The sequence below is a fragment of the Haliotis cracherodii genome, unplaced genomic scaffold (genome assembly GCF_022045235.1).
Source record: "Haliotis cracherodii isolate W230 unplaced genomic scaffold, xgHalCrac1.p SCAF_16, whole genome shotgun sequence".
Taxonomy (NCBI): domain Eukaryota; kingdom Metazoa; phylum Mollusca; class Gastropoda; order Lepetellida; family Haliotidae; genus Haliotis; species Haliotis cracherodii.
In genome coordinates, this window is record NW_027266271.1 from 20,849,209 (window position 1) to 20,869,482 (window position 20,274).

Genomic DNA, 20,274 nt, shown 5'->3' on the forward strand with positions numbered 1-20,274 from the left:
TCTAAATCATAGATTAACGTGGAACATATGTACACAAATCATCCAAATACATTTGTAGAAATACTCCACGAAAGCTATAAAAGGTGTGATTTACTTCCAAACCTAATCAACGCTCCTCGCTTTGAAGTAAGAACAGGGGATGAAACCTGTTTTCTTTGTCATCCTGCATGCTGTGAACACACACACACACACACACACACACATAAACACACACACACACACACATTCACACACATGTAGATCTCCACTAAAACACGTGGGGCACTATGCTCTCTGGACCGTGGCAATCTCAACATCAAGTTAAGATGGCGACTCTGTGTCATGTGATATTGTTTTATCGTCTGCTTCTCATGTTACTTTGGCGCTCTATTCTTGGTCGGTGCATTCGCTGCAGGAGCTTCTGACTATCGGTGCTTACTAATTTGGGATACTTCCAACTGCGTGCAATGCCGGTAGGTCACGTGACGAACCGGCGTTGTCATATTCGGAAAGACTACAACTTTCAAACAGTTGACATTCTCTGTACGGAAGTTAGAAAGTGAATGAATAAATTTAGCACCGGTTGTTCACTGAGGCAGTTTTGTTCCCCTGCCTCTGATCAAGTTTCAGGAGTGAAACAGGCCGTTCGCGTACGCTCTCTCGAGCAGACGAGAGTTGGAGCAGCAAAAGTTTGTAGCAGACGATATCAGGTCGCGTCTTTCAAGTGTGACTCAGGGAGGTTCAACGCTCGTCCTTTCAAGCGAGCTGTTGTGTATTTTCTACCTGTGGCTGATTGGCCGATCAACGCTGAAGGTGGGTCGAAGCAGGCTGACCTGGAAAGCAGCTTACGCGGAGTAGTGGGAGCGATATAGTTATGAATACTTTGTGAACAGGCTGGGACGGTTATGAATACATGCTTGTTCACCATCTACTGTTGTTCGGCGAGGTAGGAAGGTCGCCTAACCCACCGCCTGTTGGGAAGGGACGACACACGACGATAGTGTGTGGACGCAGGAAACATTTGAGGAGTGTTGCATTACAACAGTAGGCGGCTGTGGGATAGATACATCATCTGCATTTGCGATCAAGACCTGCCACGAGTTGCATGACAACAATATTTCCGAGGGAAAACGCTATTCCAACCTAGTTCCCATGTTTGGATATTAACTACAGGTGCTATCAGAGGCTACGTTTGTAGCAGACGACACGGGACGATGAAACGAGAAGCCCACCTCTCGTGTCTTATTGTAATACTCGTTTTTGTAATAGCTTGCTCGGAGGCTTTGACATTCTACGGAGGCAACACAACGTATGCCAAATTTCCCAAATGGAATGCTTGCATCAACGCTTCTCTGAAATTCGAGTTCAAGTCCACAAGCGGAGACGGTTTGTTGATGTACACAGACGATAACGGACGATATGACTTCTTCCAACTTGCCTTGAAGGGGGGACAGGTAAGATTATGGATGAACGTGGTGGACGAAAAGGATGGTGTGGTGCAGTTGGTTGTGGGCAAGAACCTCAACGACGGCAGATGGCACAGCGTGGAGGTGAAGAGGAACAGAATGAACACCACCCTCTTTGTGGACAGCTACCAGAGTAGCATGATGTCCTTCGGGTCAGATTTCCAGTTTGGAGATATTTACGAAAATAATTACGTCTTCTTTGGTGGCATCCCTCCAGGATATGAAAATAATCTGAAAGGATTAGCCCTGCCCTCGTCCATGTTCGAAACGCGATTCAGTGGAATGATTAGGAATATCCTTTACTTCAACTGCACATGCATACCCGTGCGCGCTGAGATGCTTGAGAGCAGAGATGTGTCCCGGATACCCAAGGAAGCATGTGAGAAGAGCAACAACTGTCCAAGTCACTGTGCGTGTATCAGTTTAGATGGAGGCCCTGGATGTGAATGTTTTGAAACTCGACAATGTGCAGACCGTAAGTTCATTTACGTTTTCATAATACATATACAGTAAAGTACGGTTATAACGAACTAAAATTAGTAGTCCCTTGGAGTTCGTTATAACCGTGGTTCGTTATAAGCACATATGCAGCATAACTACAGCAAATAGTCGGGACCAAAACAGTAAGTTCGTTATAACCGTAAGTTCGTTATAAGCGTGTTCGTAATAACCGTAGTCTACTGTACTCTAACTACAACTACTTGTATGGTACACACACATATTCCCACATATATAACTGCGAGAAAACATTAAAACAGAGCGTTAAGTATTCATGCAGCTAACAGAAACCAATAACATCCACACAAAGGATTAACCTAAATTCATAATTTGTCCGGGTAATCCTTGGTAAGATATTTACAACTTACGCAGATTTATGACATGACCCGTAATAATCTTTAGCCACTAAGCTACCCGTGCCCTATTCAGAGTGCAATGAACATGGTGGTCTGTATTTTGTGTTCAAAGAAGACCTGATACTCCCACACGCGTTCCCTTCATCACACACTAATAACATTGTCGATAAACAGGCTACCCTGCACTCCTTCTCAACCAATCAACGGATAACCCCTCCTGATATTTCTACCATAAAGAGTCTATACATAATCAGTACATACGTTTTATGTCTTTGTACCAGTATAACACTATCGACAAAACACTGATCTACTGAACCAAGATTTTCAATGCTTTGGAATGTATACTGTTACAGTTATAACCTTTCATTACAAAACGAAGTCCATGCTTCCTTTAGAACGGTTTTATTCAAAGGTGTAACTAAGCTTTAATAGAATGGTTTTGAAGGACCCATGCTGATTCCTAACACGAAATACAATGTCCTACCAAGTCATACACACGCTCATATCAGCTGGCAACGTAAGGTTTAATGATAAAGTAGTCTGTGTATCCTGTCAAAGGAGCAATAGCTCCACAAACAGGAATGTCAACATCCCTTATTGACCAGGTGTGAAACGGGTGTTGACAGGCGATGCCAATAGCTGTCACTACAGAAATTGACATTTTTTGGTTGTTACAGTATGCAATGTTAACAGAATATATACATTGCAACAATTCATTATACCTATTTTAATTAGCCTTATAACGGTATATGCTAGTACTTATGGTCAAGCAGCATACAACCAAATTGAAACATTGAGACCAATTGCATCTTCCATGAACATATACACGGCAATGTTACCGTTGAAAATAAGGTATAAAATGTCCTACCAACTTATTGACCACCAGTACATGCTGGTTCGAAACGACAACGCAATATTCCACCAAAGATATTTCTCCTACACCAATAATGAGTCCATACATTCATAGCACTTCTATTTGATCGCGAGTATAACCTAATATTCCTAACACCAGGACAAATGTTCCCGCATACGGTTACTATTTCAAGCTCAGCATATATCAAGAGCACAGCTGTTGACAGATAATGATATATATATATATATATATATATGATCCTGCAGTCAATATGGGTATGCAACTCAACAAGTGCACTACTTCATAACAAAACCTGTTCGTGGGTAATTCATACCTTATAACAAACACCCGTGAAGGCATATGGTTCCAGGTACACATCGTCATGCCAGATTATGACATTAGACTCTGATCCTAAGCAAATAACCAGGCATACAAAGTTTCCGTTACATCATAGTGTAGTTGTATTGCCTCATCATGATTTGTTCAATCGGGGGAGTGGCTAATTCTTGATCTATAGGACAGATACACTGATAATACGTAATTGTAGATAATATGGCTTTACATAATAAATTAATCATTTGCCAGGAACATGTGCATTTTAATAATTATGTATTAAGATTTATTATTATTTATTTGAATTTGGACAAACTAAACCAGGTGACAGCTTGAACATGACCTTTTCAAGATTCAAGATTCAAGATTCTTTATTCAGTATTTTGGGCCATTTGGCCTAGAGTACAATTACAATTACAATAATTGCTGCGTCACGTGGTGTCAGGAAAATAAATACAATTAGTCGTATTTCACATTAAATACATGGTTTAAGTATAAGGCCAAAGCCTTTACAATGTTGATATTTTTGGAGTTGAGTAGATTACATAAAGTCATTATGGACATTGGATAACCAAGGCAAATAGTGGTTCTGACAGAAGAATATTTTGAACATATAAACAAAACATGAAATTCATCCTCTAAAGACCTATTGGTAGATATTGTATTTCAATGTTTAAGTTTGATATTACAGCACTTATTGCAAATGCGTGTCCTTTTAAGGTAATGTTCCATAGCGTTTTTGGCCAACCTGTTAATAGAGGATTAATTAATCCTTCATACCAATAAAGTACCAGAAGCAGTTGTCGGTCAACACATTGTTTACAAAGGATTATTCCATTTCGACTGCCCTAAATCTACACAAATGGTTTAACACACACAGCTCTATGATATCAGGGACAAGTCAAGTACAAACTCATGTGATTGTAATTGATCGAACATGCACCTGACCCTAAACAGGACCAACACCCTCAGTATTGAACCATCTGTTTCAAGTCACTGGCTCCTACATGGGGCATGTTGGTCCAGTTGGGTTTGTTTGAGCAAATATTGACCCTCCAGGCCTATTGTAACTAGAGTACTGCCTCAACATCAGGCCCATCCGCCTCAACACAGAACTTATCAATTACAGGTACACGAGTACATCCAATTGAGCAGCAGCTGATTTGTGTCAGAGGGATGTTGTAGGATCACGTTATATTGTAAACATTATTCCCAAGTCAATGGGCTTAGATGGTCGAGTACTTAGAAAACCATGTAAGCTGTTTCATAATACCATTGATCCTACATAGATATAGGAAAGGTTACACAGTGTCTCCATCCTTCAAAATATATATTACAACATGATCAAATTCATCAAGAGAAAAAGGGACACACTCCAAATGTTGAAATGTTACTTTCCATTTTGATATAAGAACTCTGGCAAGATGGTATCAGCCTCTGGTTCTATTAAAGTTAGGGTTCACCCAGCAACATGGTACATACCATCTAAATTAAGCTTCAATAACTTTGAAAAACATTATAAATTTGATTCTTTCTCCATAGATGTATAGAAATTTGTAATTATGTTAGACAGATATTCACATACATGCATGCATGGTTGTACATTTCGGATCCACAGACACTATGCATGCATGATTGTACATTATGGATTCCACAGACACTATGCATGCATGATTGTACATTTTGGATCCACAGACACAATGCATACTCATACTGAGACATGTATGAACGTCTTCTGTATAAATTCCAGGTTTCAGACAAATACCCGGCTGGGACCTTGGCCGTGGGGGTAAGCCAAGCTGTGTGCTAGACCAGCTGTAGGGGATGCTCAGATGTTTGTTTTGCTTAATACTATAGAAGCAAAGCATGTTTGTAGATCGTAATACGGTACTAAACATTTGATTGTTTTCGCATTTTTGTTTAGGCAAGGTCGCATGCCTTGTCGTTTTGCAGGGCAGTCAATGAAATCATTGTTTACATCATCTGCATCAAAGTAATGTTTGTTACAAGGCATGTCAAACATTATGTATGTTTTTGAAATTGGTACGTAGTTGTCGGTCATTGATATATAGTTTAGATGTTTGCAGTGATCATGTGTTCTCATCGCAACATCTAACCTTCATCTCAGGGCATCATACTCACTAACCAATGTACCAGCAGTCTCTTTAAAAATCAAAAGTCTTGGCATACACTGCCCATGTGTGTAGGACCTGCATATATGCAGTTATCATATTATGTACACTGTGCCATTTCAATACCTACATGTAATTCCAGTTCAAGGGAAAAGATGCTTTTGTACATATAATGCAGCGCAGCGCATCTCATATCTTTCATTGATAATCATCCATGTATATCTTATTTTTGATTATGAAAGAAGATATTGTAAAATGGTTCAATGGGTTACAACTTTCCTCCAGTATTAATTGCCATTTGTTAACATAAATGTTTAAGGAGAGAGGTTTACCAAGTGTTACATCTGAAAATGCAGTTCTTGACAATCATGGGGAAATGTATACATAAATACATTTCATTTTTTAAAAATACATAATTAACTTTAGAAATCCGAACTTTAAGATTCGTTTTGAGTGTCCTTGAGTTTTCGGTCCCATTTCCAAGCCATTTGGACGTACATTAACAGCGCGAAGCAATCGAGACGGGCGTCTCCTCTCTTCAGCCCGTCGTGTGTTGCACGGCACAATCGTTTCCTCAATTATCGCAATCGTACTGGTGTAAGAGGATGAAAACCTGGACCCAATTATGATATTTTGAATTTCAAATTTAGAACCATCCACTACGTTTGAAAATGTGAAGTTTGAAAAGGACAAATGTTATTCTTCGTGGTATTTCCAGATTGACCAGGGGGCTTGGTATTTTTTAATGACGTTCGTAAACAGATAGGTTAGTTAGGGCAACAGCCCAGTGCAGCTCATCTTTGTATAACAAATGAGAGGATGTTTAACTTTGTGATGCACCACGATGAAGGAGCCCCGCTGCTAATGTAACACATTGTTCGTACTCCGCAACACGTGGTCTCACAGCGGCTAAATCAATGGATATACAACTGTCCATAAATCATTTGACACACACTGACTGCAATATGAATGGAATGTATGACAATGGAGTCTTGGTGTATGCACTATATCAAGTTTAGTAAATAAGAAACATACCAGGCTGTCATATTTGTAAAATGCATATTTATGTGGCCATTTCAGATTTAAGCTAACCCAAAATTAAACAAAGTTGTTTTCACGGCATATACAAATGTTCATGTCACGAGTGGTCTCGTGATTTCATATATAAATAATTCGACAAATCAATGAGCATTAGCTGGAGCATTGCTTGGAATTTCAAGTCGACATTCAGAATGTTGGTTCAACTAAACGCTGAGATAAGAGAGGGTCGTTATTACAGACATGTGCAAATTCGTTCAACTGTACAAGTAATGGCTTGAAGAGATCAAGTGTTCAGAATTCCGATGTAGTTTGCCTGTTTTAATTTTTTACCCACTGACATGAGTAGTTCCGTGAGTGACAGTTTGGACGTGTATTCAGGATATTCTTTTTACTTTTCCCGAACACCTGGTGTCATTGATTTTCTGTTATCCTTTCATATAATTGTCTTTGTCTTTTACGCCCAGTGAAAGCTGTTTCGTGGGAAAATTGTGAATGGTTATTCCCTCGTGTTGACGTTATATTTATAGTCAGTAATCAGGGTTTGTATTGATTACTCTAGCATACATTTCAACTTGCATTATTCTGATGGAAGAGAAGGAAGAAAAATAATATTGAGCATTGGAGATAAACATTTTTGAACAAGGTGGATAAACGATAAAGAATAAGGAAAAGAGTTGAATAATATGGATGAAGTAATAAATAATAATAAATGGATCATTTATTATCGCCTATGGAGCAAAGGTATAAAGCAAGCGGGACATACTACATATATACATATTCTTGCAAAAGAAGTAATGAGCAACGACGAATAATAAACACGGAAGCTTATGAAGATGCGTTGCTTCACAATAATTTGTTAACTTATCCAATGCACAAACGTCTCTTTGGATGGAATCTACAAATGCGATGTTTTTGGCGACAAATGATAAGTATGAAATGTGGGGTGAGTCACTGAAACATCCCCCTTCCCCATCCCAAAGAAGTCATTGCACGGTACATACGTGTAGCGTTGAGAATCATAAGAGAAACCCGAATAACATGGCAGTGACGTTGTCATGACGACACTGCCTCAGTGCCAAGAGATGAGAAGGTTCTATGATGATACCATCATAGTTGACTGCATACCAAGTCCTGACAATGGCACATACAGGTTGCGGCTGTTTTTGGCAACATGAGTATTTTGCGAATGTCAGCAAGAAAAGCTTTCTCTAACGGTAGAGGACAACCCGTCCATGATCGTCGGCTCCCAGCATCATTCGATGCGATTATGATCCTCGGCGCTCATGGCTTTCACAGAATTGGTAAAGGTCTGAGACATGACTTTTCTGGTGCCGTAGTTAAATTAACTCACTCATTCACTCGTATAGGTGTGTGACCATGTTTCAACACACAGCATTGTTCGTCTCAGACAACGAATACATCCATCACCGTCACACTAAGCTGCATAGAGAAGGAAGCGGGTCAACAGTCATGACTGTCCTACCTGACGTTAATACCCAACTGACATTCTTGACCGCTGGTCAGAAATAACCGTGTCAATGAACGTGCCTCATAAGAACGACGGTATCTTTGAAACATGTAATGAAGAAATAAATAAGTGCTACGCTTACAAATTGATTTAGTAAACATAAATAAACACTGTAAAATATATAAAAGAAAGATAGTTGTTTATCGTGGCACATGTACATATTCATTACAACCAACTTTTGATATTATGTCATAACGTAATGCTGATGTATTACGCCTTAGTTTTAATGAGATGGTGAATTTGATAAGTGTTCCCCATCGCCTAGCAACAGCATCCGTGACTGGTATAGGGATGAAGTATAAACGTTCTTGTGTGCATACGTTGTGAGGAGTAACCTGGGACGTGGATGCTTATCTGGCGATGCAATTTGTGTCGGGGTAACCAGGTGTTGTAGTCCTGTACTGCTGCATTCCTACAACGAGAAGACGCGCATCCCCATACAATCTGGGAAGACATAGCCTCGGCATGACTTGCCCTATAGGATGACGAGAGGGGAGGAGGTGTGTGTGTGCGTGTGGTTTGAGTGGGGAGGGGGGTGATGGTGTCATATGGGTTAATGAGAATAACGCTCGAGGAGACTCAGGATCCCCCATATAAACATACTCAGCTCCAACAGGATACCACAACATGCATCTCGAGTTGTTTCACTTTTTTAACCCTAGGCATATGGATTCAGAAAGTTAGGATTATTTTGGTTTTACTGCAATGAAAGTGCTAATTATAGGAACATATTGACAGCTGAATGATTTCGCACATGGCTTTGGTACGATGAACTATTGCCGCCTGCAAATGTCCAATCCATGTCCAGCATCTTGTAAACAGTGAGGTTCGGAGACCAAGACTGATAGCCTTTGAAAGTGAACGTTAACAGTGATGATTGGCAATGGGAACTTGAAGTGCTGAAATAATGATTGCCCATTATGGAGTTGGAGGGTCATATCACCGCGGGTGACCAATACTTCGCGTTGTTTTATAGGATCATAATCAGTCCGCTGCCGCTGATGAATCACCAGAACGTTTATGACCACATACCTGTCCTTGTTCCACTAGGCGGTGGAGTAGCCTAGTGGGTAAAGCGTTCGCTCGTCACGTCGAAGACCCGGGTTCGATTCCCATGGGTACAATGTGTGAAGCCTATTACTGGTGTCCCCCGCCGTGATATTGCTGGAATATTGCTAAAAGCGGCGTAAAACCATACTCACTCACCCCATTTCATGGTGATTAAGAATTGACATCCGAACAAGCCTACTAATCTGAATTTATTATTACATCATCAAATTAAGACATAAACCCAATTTTCGGTATGCTGTTATATTACCCCAAAATAAGCCCTCAAATGAAAGCCTAGCGTGTATAATTCACTTCTGTCTATAGGTAAATGTATGTGTGTCCTTCTAGTACTTTCAGGTATAACTTCCACCAAACACTAAAAATCCCGTAAATTAGTTAAGGATGGGGAGAAACGACGACATTCCTGAACCATCCTGAACATCACTGGGCGACAGACGTGTCCTTGCCAAGCTTGTTGGGCAGGATACAAACAGGTTCTGATGTTGGCTAACGAGAACGAGGGATAACCTCTAGACCGTAACTACTTCTCTATTACAACATACAGGTTCAGCGTACCTTCTGAACTGGAATACGCTACCCATGAATACAGATGCATATGTTAATAGAGCTACCCGGCCTATAAGTGAAAGCATTTAACTAAGCTTCACATCAACAAGTTTTTCAAAAAGTTAATATATACGTGTGATGAATTTAAAACTTATATAGAGCGTTTACATTTCCCCTTACGCTAGTATGTTTTTTTTTCAAAACTAGACATGAACTGGCGCGGCTAAGCTGTTTTTTTCTATTTTATGATCTCTGGTTTAATGTAGTCGTTGTGGGATTGTGGGTGAATTGAATGTCTACTCTGAACTTTTAGACAAGGTTTTAGTCGAATGAGGTCGTTGTACTACATTTGTCTTGTTTCAAATGTGTTCCCGGGCGGTCAAATTATTAAATAGTTGAACCATTGCTTTGATATGAAAATCTGACAACAAAATCATTCGGTTGTACAGGCTCAGGGTGATGTCTTTGAAGGATAGTCATGTTTCTCATCAAGATAGCCGCGGGCGTTTTGTAGATGGTATCGTACAATCTCCCGCCCCCGTATGCATGACGCAAGGGGGTTTATATGTCTGATTTCCATCATACGTATTTATGTCTGGCGAGGCCTGCAGATGTCTCAACCCCCCGCCCCCTGTGAATCAGTTTCACGTGCAATATTATGCTTGAGCATGTGCGCATTCCTGTAACAAGCCCAGTGAAGGTGATCAAGCCTTGTATCGTAATCGGTGTTTATTTTTTTCGTATGTTCCTCCGCAAAATACTTCACTGCACACGCCAAAAAGCATTACTATTTGTTTTAGAGTGTTCGCCTTTTCGAGGGATGATTAAATGTGGACTAAGAATTTCTAGTAACCTCGTGTCATTATGTTGACCTCATTATGTGGAAAATGAGGTATGAGTAATGAGTATAAGAGTTAATTAAGTAAACTAACTCAATTAACTTTAATTGAAAAGGCGCCTTGAGATGAGAAGGGCACGAAGAGGCTTAGATCTATCATCTTCTTGGAATAAAATATGTCTCTTCCGGCATTCTTATATTAACCCGTCAGCACATATGTTTGTGTAACCATGAAATTCTGATTAAATGTTAAGTTAGTCCATTAATGGTAACAGCGCACTACCGACAAAATGAATTCATGAAATTTTAATACAAAATCTTGTTTCTTATAAATACATTTCCGCCAAATGAATCGTCTCGCCATGCAGACAATAAGTATTGCAAGTATGAATTCAATCTGCTATATCAGGTTCCTTTTTCACCTTAAAGGCCATAGCTGATAACCCCCCCCCCCCGAGATATTTGATAAATTAATGCAGTGTCATTTATACTTCTTCCTTGATTAAATCAGCTACAACAAAACATGCGATATATACATCTTGTCACAGACTCGTGCAATAAAACCTATCTATTCCAACGTGTGAAAAATGGAAATCAAGCATGCACCAAACCAACACGAAGACGCCACTATCACTGATGAGAAACATATATGCGTTTGATTAGCAGCCAGAGTAAGACTAACATAGCACGTTTTCACGTTTCAAAATTTCAAGCTGTCAAAAGGGACGTAACTCCTTGTCAACGGAAGTACCTGCAAGAACAGGTGAAGACAAAAATCTGATCCTTACGCTATGGGGAAACAGATGCCGTCAGTTTATCATGGAGGTCATCAAGGGAAAATACTTTCTCCATCTGAGTAGCCTTCTAAACTAGAAGATGAGCCCTGCCAAGATCACTGGTTTCCGCACACCACGGACCTAATTACAATTTCACGCCATTACACGCCATCATGCATTAAGCTTTTGGGTAGTGTTTCTGTTGTATGAAACTACGAGGGGCATATACACGTTTTTTCACATTTTAAATCTATTAAAGTAATTTCGCGTATGGGTAGAAAAGGAGAGAAGTGTGGACACAATTTGATTACTTATTAAATATAAAACGTAAAACGTGTTTATGCACATGTATTCCTTTCAGCACCGATTAAAAGAAGGTCCAGCGATAAAAAATGATCTTCATTTACCAGTGTATTATATTTCCATTCTTTTGTGATAACTATTTATCAAAATAGAATGGCTTGATACATAAATCAGCATATATCATAATACAATGGAGATATAATACATTGAATAAAAAGGATAATAAATATACGCGATAAATACTGGTGACGCATACGCATTTACCCTATCGCGTCCCCAGTCGTGCCCTTAAACGTCCATTTTAAATTATTGACGTACATGTTGTTTAGATTTACGTAAGGTTGCATTCATCAATCGTAAATTTAAGATTAATTCTGAATTTCATCTGAATGAGTTATCGGCCTCCCTCGATGAGCCCCGTATTGGTGTCTAGTTATACAGATGCCCTTAACCAAAGGAGCTCATATATATTTCACGCATCGTTAATAATACAAGCAACCTTTAAATTGTCAGATTTGTTTCCCCATGACAGGAAATGTCAGAGTTGAACACCTCTTTTAGTCCAGCGATGAGTGCAATCTCGCCGCCATCTTTACCGGAAGTGCCAGTGCCTTCTGTCACATGAACACACAGACTGGTCACGTGACATTTACAGTGGTAAATGTTAATGGTAGGCCTCTGTCTTGAACTTTTTGAAAATAGACACATAAGGACCACGGTAAAAGTAGAATTTCGAATATGGTTACGACTAATATTACTACGGTATGGAAATATATATTCTATATAACAGATTAAACTGGTGTTCATGCCATATTTGGGGCGATCGGGTAGCCTAGTGGTTAAACCGTTCGCTCGCCACCCTAAGACCCGGGTTCGATTCCCGACATGGGTACAATGTGTGAAGCCCATTTCTGGTGTCCCCCGCCGTGATTTTGCTGGAATATTGCTAAAAGCGGCGTAAAACCAAACTCACTCACTCATACCATATCGGCAGCCTCATGCTTCCTCGGCCATATACTGTGCAGAATTCCACAATTACAGGATTAGTTGTAGTAGATACGAATCCTATGTTAGATCTGATAAGTATCCTGTTCAACTCCTTAAATCATTCACCCAAAGGCTTCCCGAAGCTGTCACATCGAGTGGGGACTCAACGGTCGTTTTAGGGGAAGAATGCCTTCATTGTGTTTCTTTGGCCTGCAATATGAAGGTGTAATATATGTATTTTAGGAAACCAAAACGATTCCAGTTTTGCAAATGCAAGTCTAGCTATATCTGTTCCATCAGCACCGGAAAAGGCGTTTTTAGAGGAGAGAAATGTTTTGGTTAAATCTTTTTTGCATAGACTATATATTGATCTAGATGTATCTTGTCACTTGAAGGTTGGGGTTTGGCTTCGCATACACCATGTGTGTGGGAGTATCTCTGTGTTAAGATGTATCGCAACGTTCATGGCAAAATGTAAAAAGGATGGGGGATTTGAGAATTTATGGCTAGAAGGATTTATTCCCAAACCACCAACCCGCGAACCCGTGAAAATCCGGGGTAGAATAGGTCTTCAGCATCCCATGCCTGTCTTAAGAGGCGACTATGCTTGTCGTAACAGGCGACTAACGGGATCAGGTGGTTAGGCTTGCTGACTTGGTTGATGCATGTCATCGTATCCCAATTGCGTAGGTCGATGCTTATGATGTCAATCACAGGATTGTCTGGTCCAGACTTGATTATATACAGACCGCCGTCATAAATCTGGATTGCGGCGTTAATTAACACACAAGCAAACAAACCAAACCAAACCAAACCAACCTGCGAGCGAAACGGAAACAGTGGTAACAAGCTTGTGTCAACATGGCTACCAATACACGCTGGGAACATACTGACGCGTGAAACCTGAAGCCGAACTGACAATAATGTTCAGTTTGTACTGCTAATTCACAACCCCCTCTACTCATTGTGACGTCACACACTGAACGTGCCTGTCGAGTTTATGGCTGTATTTCCGAAATGACTTTTATGTAGTTTTCTCACATTCGTAACCTTCACATTGGGGTCAAAGTGGGGTCAACACAAGTGAATGACAAGGTCATAAAACACCCCATAGCGGCAACGAAAGTGTTTTGATCGTTCAAAGATGTGTCTCGACTCGTGTGTATTATTATTGGGTTGACAGTGAGTCTGTTGACATTTGAATTCCCGACTTGCGAGCTTTGTTTGCGGGGCAGGTACTATGGGTGCAACATTTGGTGATTCAGTGAGTCATCTGAGTATCACATATTCCTTGCAAGCACCGGCTTCTCTGGAGATAACACGCGATTACAAATCAACAACTTGCACATGTATCAACTCTCCTCGATTCTCGGAAGATCCGTGAAGATTTTTTTTATAGAATTGGTCTTCAGCAAGCCATGCTTGTCGTTACAGGCGACTAACGGGATCGGTGACCAGGCTCGCTGACTTGTTTTTCATGCATGTAATCGAATCCTAATTGCGTTGATCGATGCTCATGATGTCAGTCACTAGAATGTCTGGTCCAGACACGATTATGACAGGTCTTTGATAGACACTTAGAAGTTGGAAGAACATGAATACAAGACAATGTTTAATGGATAAGAACTACTTAGTTCTTTGTAACGACGCTCCAGGGCTAATTCTTGCCCCTCCCTATGCACCTGATGGTACAGACATGGTACATGGTACATGGTACATTCACCTGATAGTACAGACACAGCGTACATGGTACGTTCACCTGATAGTACAGAGACAGCGTACATGGTACGTTCACCTGATGGTACAGCCATGGTACATGGTACGTGCACCTGACAGTACAGACACAGGGTACATGGTACATTCACTCGATGAAGGGCAAGAAGTAGCCCTGAAACGAATATAGAAAACTAAATATAAAGTTGTTATCCACAAAAAAGTGTCATGTATTCAGAGACTAGAAGCAATGGCATGTGACGAGTCGTAAAAAGGTTTGGGTTCTGGACAAGCATGTATTATTGCACAATATGTTTTTTGCATATTATTTTGTAAGTACAGGAAGTAAATGTAATGATATACCTAGTGGCAATACCTTACAAGCCTGGATTATGAGTCCACGTAACGCTGTCTATCTCAAAATATTTCCATCTACGAGTTTTAAAATTCTAACTTGCTCGTCATCCGAAGGCCCACGTTCGATTCCCGTATCAGTCCATCGCTGTGGTATCGTTGGAATCTTGCTAAAAGCGAAACCAAACATCACTCACTTACTCAAAATGCAAATCCAAACGATCGTAAATGAGTTTGGGATGTTGTTCTTTAAATATATACATTATTCTCAAAATATAACGTGGGACTGTGAAATACCATGATGTACTGGTTACGAGTGGTGCGTCATGCGCTGTTATAGTGCAAGGGAAGGCAGAAGCAACATTACTACACAATCACTGTCTGCACACACAAGGCTCAGACAAGACCTAATACCCTCTTTGTCTACGGCCTACTCATGATGACTTTCACCTGGCTCAGCAAAATCTTTAGACTTGCTCGCGTTCCTTTGTAACAATTAATTTGATAACATTTACAGTAGCAGAATATGGGATTTACTGTGATTTGTGTATGTGCCAATATATTAGTTTAATACAACACCAGGAGCAGTGTGTTAAAGGATTACAATCGTCTCGAATTAACTTAAGATCCTTAAGCATTCTCTTCTTGAAAGACGCTCCACATGTGTTGGTTAACAAAGGGTTAAGCATTCTTGTACACGTCGTCAATCACTTGGTTTGACAAGGTCGTTATCGGACAGAGTATCTGGTAATACCCTATATGCAGATAAGTGGTCGGACTGTCGGTGACTTAGCCTGGTAACGAGTATCCATTGAAGATGAAAGCTAAGCGGGTGTTGGGGTTTGAGGAGGGGTGGTAAAAAAATGCGTGGGTTCATTCAGAATAACTTGGTCGTGGATACCCCGACGTCAAACACCGGGAGTGCCGACCCACATTCTACTGGGTGCAAACTGGGCGTGTTCCTGATTTTCCCAACTTGTAAGGGTATACCGTTACGATTCCCGTTTCAGAGATTGTTTACTTTCGTGAACAAAATATACAGCCACTGACAGCAATATTGAATAATTATAGACTGGGCAATTGCTTGGGTTTTGGTATTGAGTATTGAACGTAGAGTAGAGTTAAGAGTCTACTATATATCTATTGAGGAGTAGACACTCAACTGCTGACATCATATATCAAAGCTTAATGTGAAACTTTCTTATTCCGTAAGTATAAGTTACGATACGTTTGGTAAATATTGTATGCAACTAAACCCATGCAGTTGAATATACGTTTAAAAACATTACATATACATGCAATTTCTTTTAAGTGAGTGAGTATGCTTTTACGCCGCTTTTAGCAATATTGCAGCAATATCACGGCAGGGGACACCAGAAATGGGCTTCAAACATTGTACCCATGTCGGGAATCGAACCCGGGTATTCGGCTTGACGAGCGAACGCTTTAACCACTAGGCTACCCGACTGCCCTCAATTTGGTTGTAGGGTATCTGAATATAGACATGTCTGAACAACAAGAGTTTTGTAAGACAGGTGTGATACACTGCTCCATTACAAAGGACAAGTTTGGCTTGGTTATGAACACATCTAAGCATCTAAGCGAGTTCAGAATAGCCAATATCAACTCTATGGAAAATATTGTGATGAACATTTGTAATAACTGAATGAAAATAAAGTGATTAATTATTGTATACAATACCGCATCTTTTTCTATTTTGACTCCATGTTCAAATAACCTGTAGTTCACGTCGTTAAAGAGGATGTCACCGCTACAGTGTACGTTACCCCAGTCAGTGTACCGGTTTGTTAAACTGAGCCAGTAAAACAGGACATTGAAAGATAGACGTCCTTTGATGGTGTCCTAGATGTCCCAGACGTCGTACAGATCTCTCGACACTGACTGATGCAAGCTTTCAATATTACAGACTAGTAAATGTAGGGATGATGAATATACAAGAAGAAGTCTGGGATCTTACATTGGGGTGTGGAACATCAGATTCCCACGGAACCATTTGGTTATCGGGAGGCTATTGTCAAGGTGCTCCAGCCATAGCGTACCATGTCGGTCGACCTCGTTGTCTGACTGTTGGAAGCATAACATTATCTGTGTCAAAATGAAGTTTGGAGAAGGCGCAAGAGTATTGCTTATGGTAACGCTTGTGTCGATATGCCAATGCCTCCGTTTCCAAGGAATGCATTACACATATGCTAAGTTCCCAAGATGGAACACTTGTCACAACGCTTCCTTCAGTCTGGAGTTTCGAACCCAGGATCCTAACGGTCTCCTGATGTATACCGACGACACGGGGATGTATGGCTTTCTTCAACTCTCCATCGTCAACAGCCAGATGAGGTTGTGGATGAACGTCCCTGATGAAGAAGAGGGACTTATTTCTCTGACATCCGGGAGCAATCTCAGTGATGGTCACTGGCATCAGGTGGAGCTGAAGAGGGAGGTGATGAACATAACGGTAATCCTGGACGAGGATCAGTCAAGTATGATCTCAATACAAGGGAAACCAAGTTTCTTTGGTGGACAAAACAACAGCTTCTTGTACCTTGGAGGTGTGCCATTCAGGTACACGGAGAATCTTAAGGGTCTGCCAGTTTCTTCTTTCATGTTCACGGCACCCTTCAGTGGTGATTTAAGGAACATCTTTTACTACAACTGTTCTTGTGTACCCTTCAGACCCCCCATGTTATTGTCCCGTGGGGTCCAGGCAGTGCCCAGGGAGGCGTGCGAGGCGCTGGGTGTAAACACTACTTTGTGTCCTGCAGAATGTGCGTGCATCAGTTTAGATGATACTTATGAGTGCGGGATGTGCAGCAACTCCACCGATTGTGGCTACGAAGACGCCGTCGACGGTATGTTATATGTTACTGATGATGCATTTATGATAATACAGATGATAATGATGATGATGATGATGATGATGATGATGATGATGATGTGATAATACTGACGACGACGACGACGACGATGATGATTATGATGATGATGATAATGCAGGGTTCTGGATTATTTCTCCGGTCACCAGATACATGTTCATCGTTATCACTGTGAGAAATATTCGTTTTTCTTACCAGTTCCCCGTGGGGAATACCGCTAAAAAAATAATAAAATAGATATAATTTAACTTAAGGTTTTCAGTTTACATAACAAACTGCCCTTCCATATGATGAACTCTTTTTTTAAAAATAAATTCATGGTTCAAATGGACGTTATATGTCGAGTTCAGTCTTATTCAGAGCTTTTCATATAATTCATATAATTTAAGCCCCTTTTTTTCCCTATTACGCCCATTGAAATCTGTTTCTTTCGATAAGCGACACTGGTTATTCTCTGGCGTTGACGTTTTATATTTGCAATGTACGTCGTCAATCATTCCTCGCGAGATCCATTTTAAGCTTCAAGGATTAAAATAATTTACATTCTAATTCAACACCGTGCTTTCCCCTTTGTATCAATTTAGTTCAGCTGTATTCAAAGATTATTCAAGCACACAGTTGACCCATATGCACGCTACGCGTTTGAACACGTCTGTTACAGTAATATTTTCACTCACGTGCTGGTGGCTCTGTAGTCGTTGTGTACAGAAACGTATGTGTCAGCACAATACGAGGCGGCTGGTCAGAAGAACATGTTACGGCCCAATAGAAATATTGATTTTCTCGCATGACCGACTTCCCTGTTCAGTTGATACGCTTACAACAATCTGACTGGGTGTTAATTATTCGTAGGCTGAAATCGGGTCGTGGACAATGAATAAAACCGTTGCCATGACAATCAAATAAAAAAGGGGAATAACCGATTAAGTTTGGTTATTATCTCACTCGTTTGATGGGCGGTGGAGTAGTCTTGTAGTTAAACCATTTGCTCGTCACACCTAAGGCCTGGGTTCAATTTCCTAAATGGATAAAGCTCATTTCTGTCCCATACCATGATACTAATGATATATTTCCAATAGCGACGTAAATCTCAACTCATTTCGTTCGTATTATGGGTATTTTAAAATATAATAATTCAGCATATGTAGAAATATATTCATGTTTCCAATACAGCGAAACCCCATTTATACAATTACTGTTAGAAAGGGACATTTGTAAATACGAAATTCGGACGGGCATTCAACTGTCTGAAACAACCTATAGTCTACGTAATAACATCCCTACCAGGTTCATTTCTCAATACATATAAACATCAGTTAGCTATATATATAGCTGCTCGAGCTGTTTAGAAGTATTACGTTTATGCCCTCTAATCACTATTGAAATAGTTGAAAAAGATCGACGATTAATCCATATAATCCCCACACATCACTTAATCACATCTCGTATATCATAGCTGTGTAAACTCTACGGGAAGTTCGGGTGCTGTTATATTGTATGAACCCACTTCATTCTTAACCGATCGTGCGTAACTACGTTATGGAGCTAAACGTATAATCATTTCGAATTATTGAGTAATTATTGTCTCGCCCTTTGTTGAGCGGGTGATGGTGGCACGATATAGTTTATGTATGTATGTATGTATGTATGTATGTATGTATGTATGTATGTATGTATGTATGTATGTATGTACAAATGTATGTACAAATGTATGTATGTAAATTATACGTACGTATGTATGTATGAGATTTTGTATCGAGTTCATTTTATGGCGTAAAGGACAGGTTATTTTATACGGGTGACACCGGTGTGATAGGATACGCTCACCTGTTCGCGAACTCCTGGTATCATCGCTGTTAGTGAACACATGCTCACGATATATTCGGAATCGTAAAATGAATATGATTTTAGTAGATCTTTCTTATGATTATGGAAATGGTTTTGTTGCTTTTTTGTTTGTTTGTTTGTTTGTTTTTTAACGCCGCACTCAGTGATATGATGGCAGTCTGTAAATAATCGAGTCTGGACCAGACAGTTCAGTGATTGACATCATGAGCATCGATCCACACAATTGGGATGCGATGACATGCATCAACCAAGTCGGCGAGCCTGACCATCCGATCCCGTAAGTCGCCTCTTACGACAAGCATTGTCACCTTTTTACGACAAGCATGGGTTGCTATAGACTTATTCTACCCCGGATCGTCACGGGTCTTATTTTTGTGTACTGCTACAGTAGTCCTAATATCTTCTGCAGCATAAAACTCGATCTATTCACTCAGATTGTTTACATACGGCATTTATTTTATCCTTGCTTAATTTCGACAATCAGTTAATTAGAAAAAACCGTACAAAATGAATCATTTCATTATTTCAATAATCCGAAAAATTGAAATCTGACAAAATGATAAGCTTTTGTCTGTTACATCGTAAACGTAGATATAAGGGTCACCACTTATTTCTCCTCTTTACAATTACTGACATGAATAATGCATTCGTTCTCTTCTATAAAGTTGATATGGGAGCGCTCAGGTCATTCAATGGGAGCCTAGCCCGTTTACATACATCTGTCGCTCCTTTATTTATTCTTTGTTGAAATTTCTTCGATT

The 20,274-nt window shown here is 40.2% G+C and overlaps 1 protein-coding gene across 5 annotated transcripts in view; it reads left to right on the forward strand.

Annotated features, from left to right (window-relative positions):
• The first annotated feature begins 525 nt into the window (after nt 1-525).
• Nucleotides 526-20,274, forward strand: part of LOC139463927 (uncharacterized) — a 98,642-nt gene continuing 78,893 nt past the window's right edge. For 3 of the 5 annotated variants that reach the window (XM_071245363.1, XM_071245365.1, XM_071245368.1), the window contains exons 1-2: nt 527-1,920; nt 5,236-5,274. In XM_071245363.1, the coding sequence (XP_071101464.1) occupies nt 1,194-1,920; nt 5,236-5,274 (766 nt within the window). In that variant the 5' untranslated portion in view covers nt 527-1,193. Of the gene's footprint in view, nt 1,921-5,235; nt 5,275-20,274 lie in introns of all 5 variants that reach the window. The other 2 variants (XM_071245367.1, XM_071245366.1) reach the window with 2 other exon arrangements.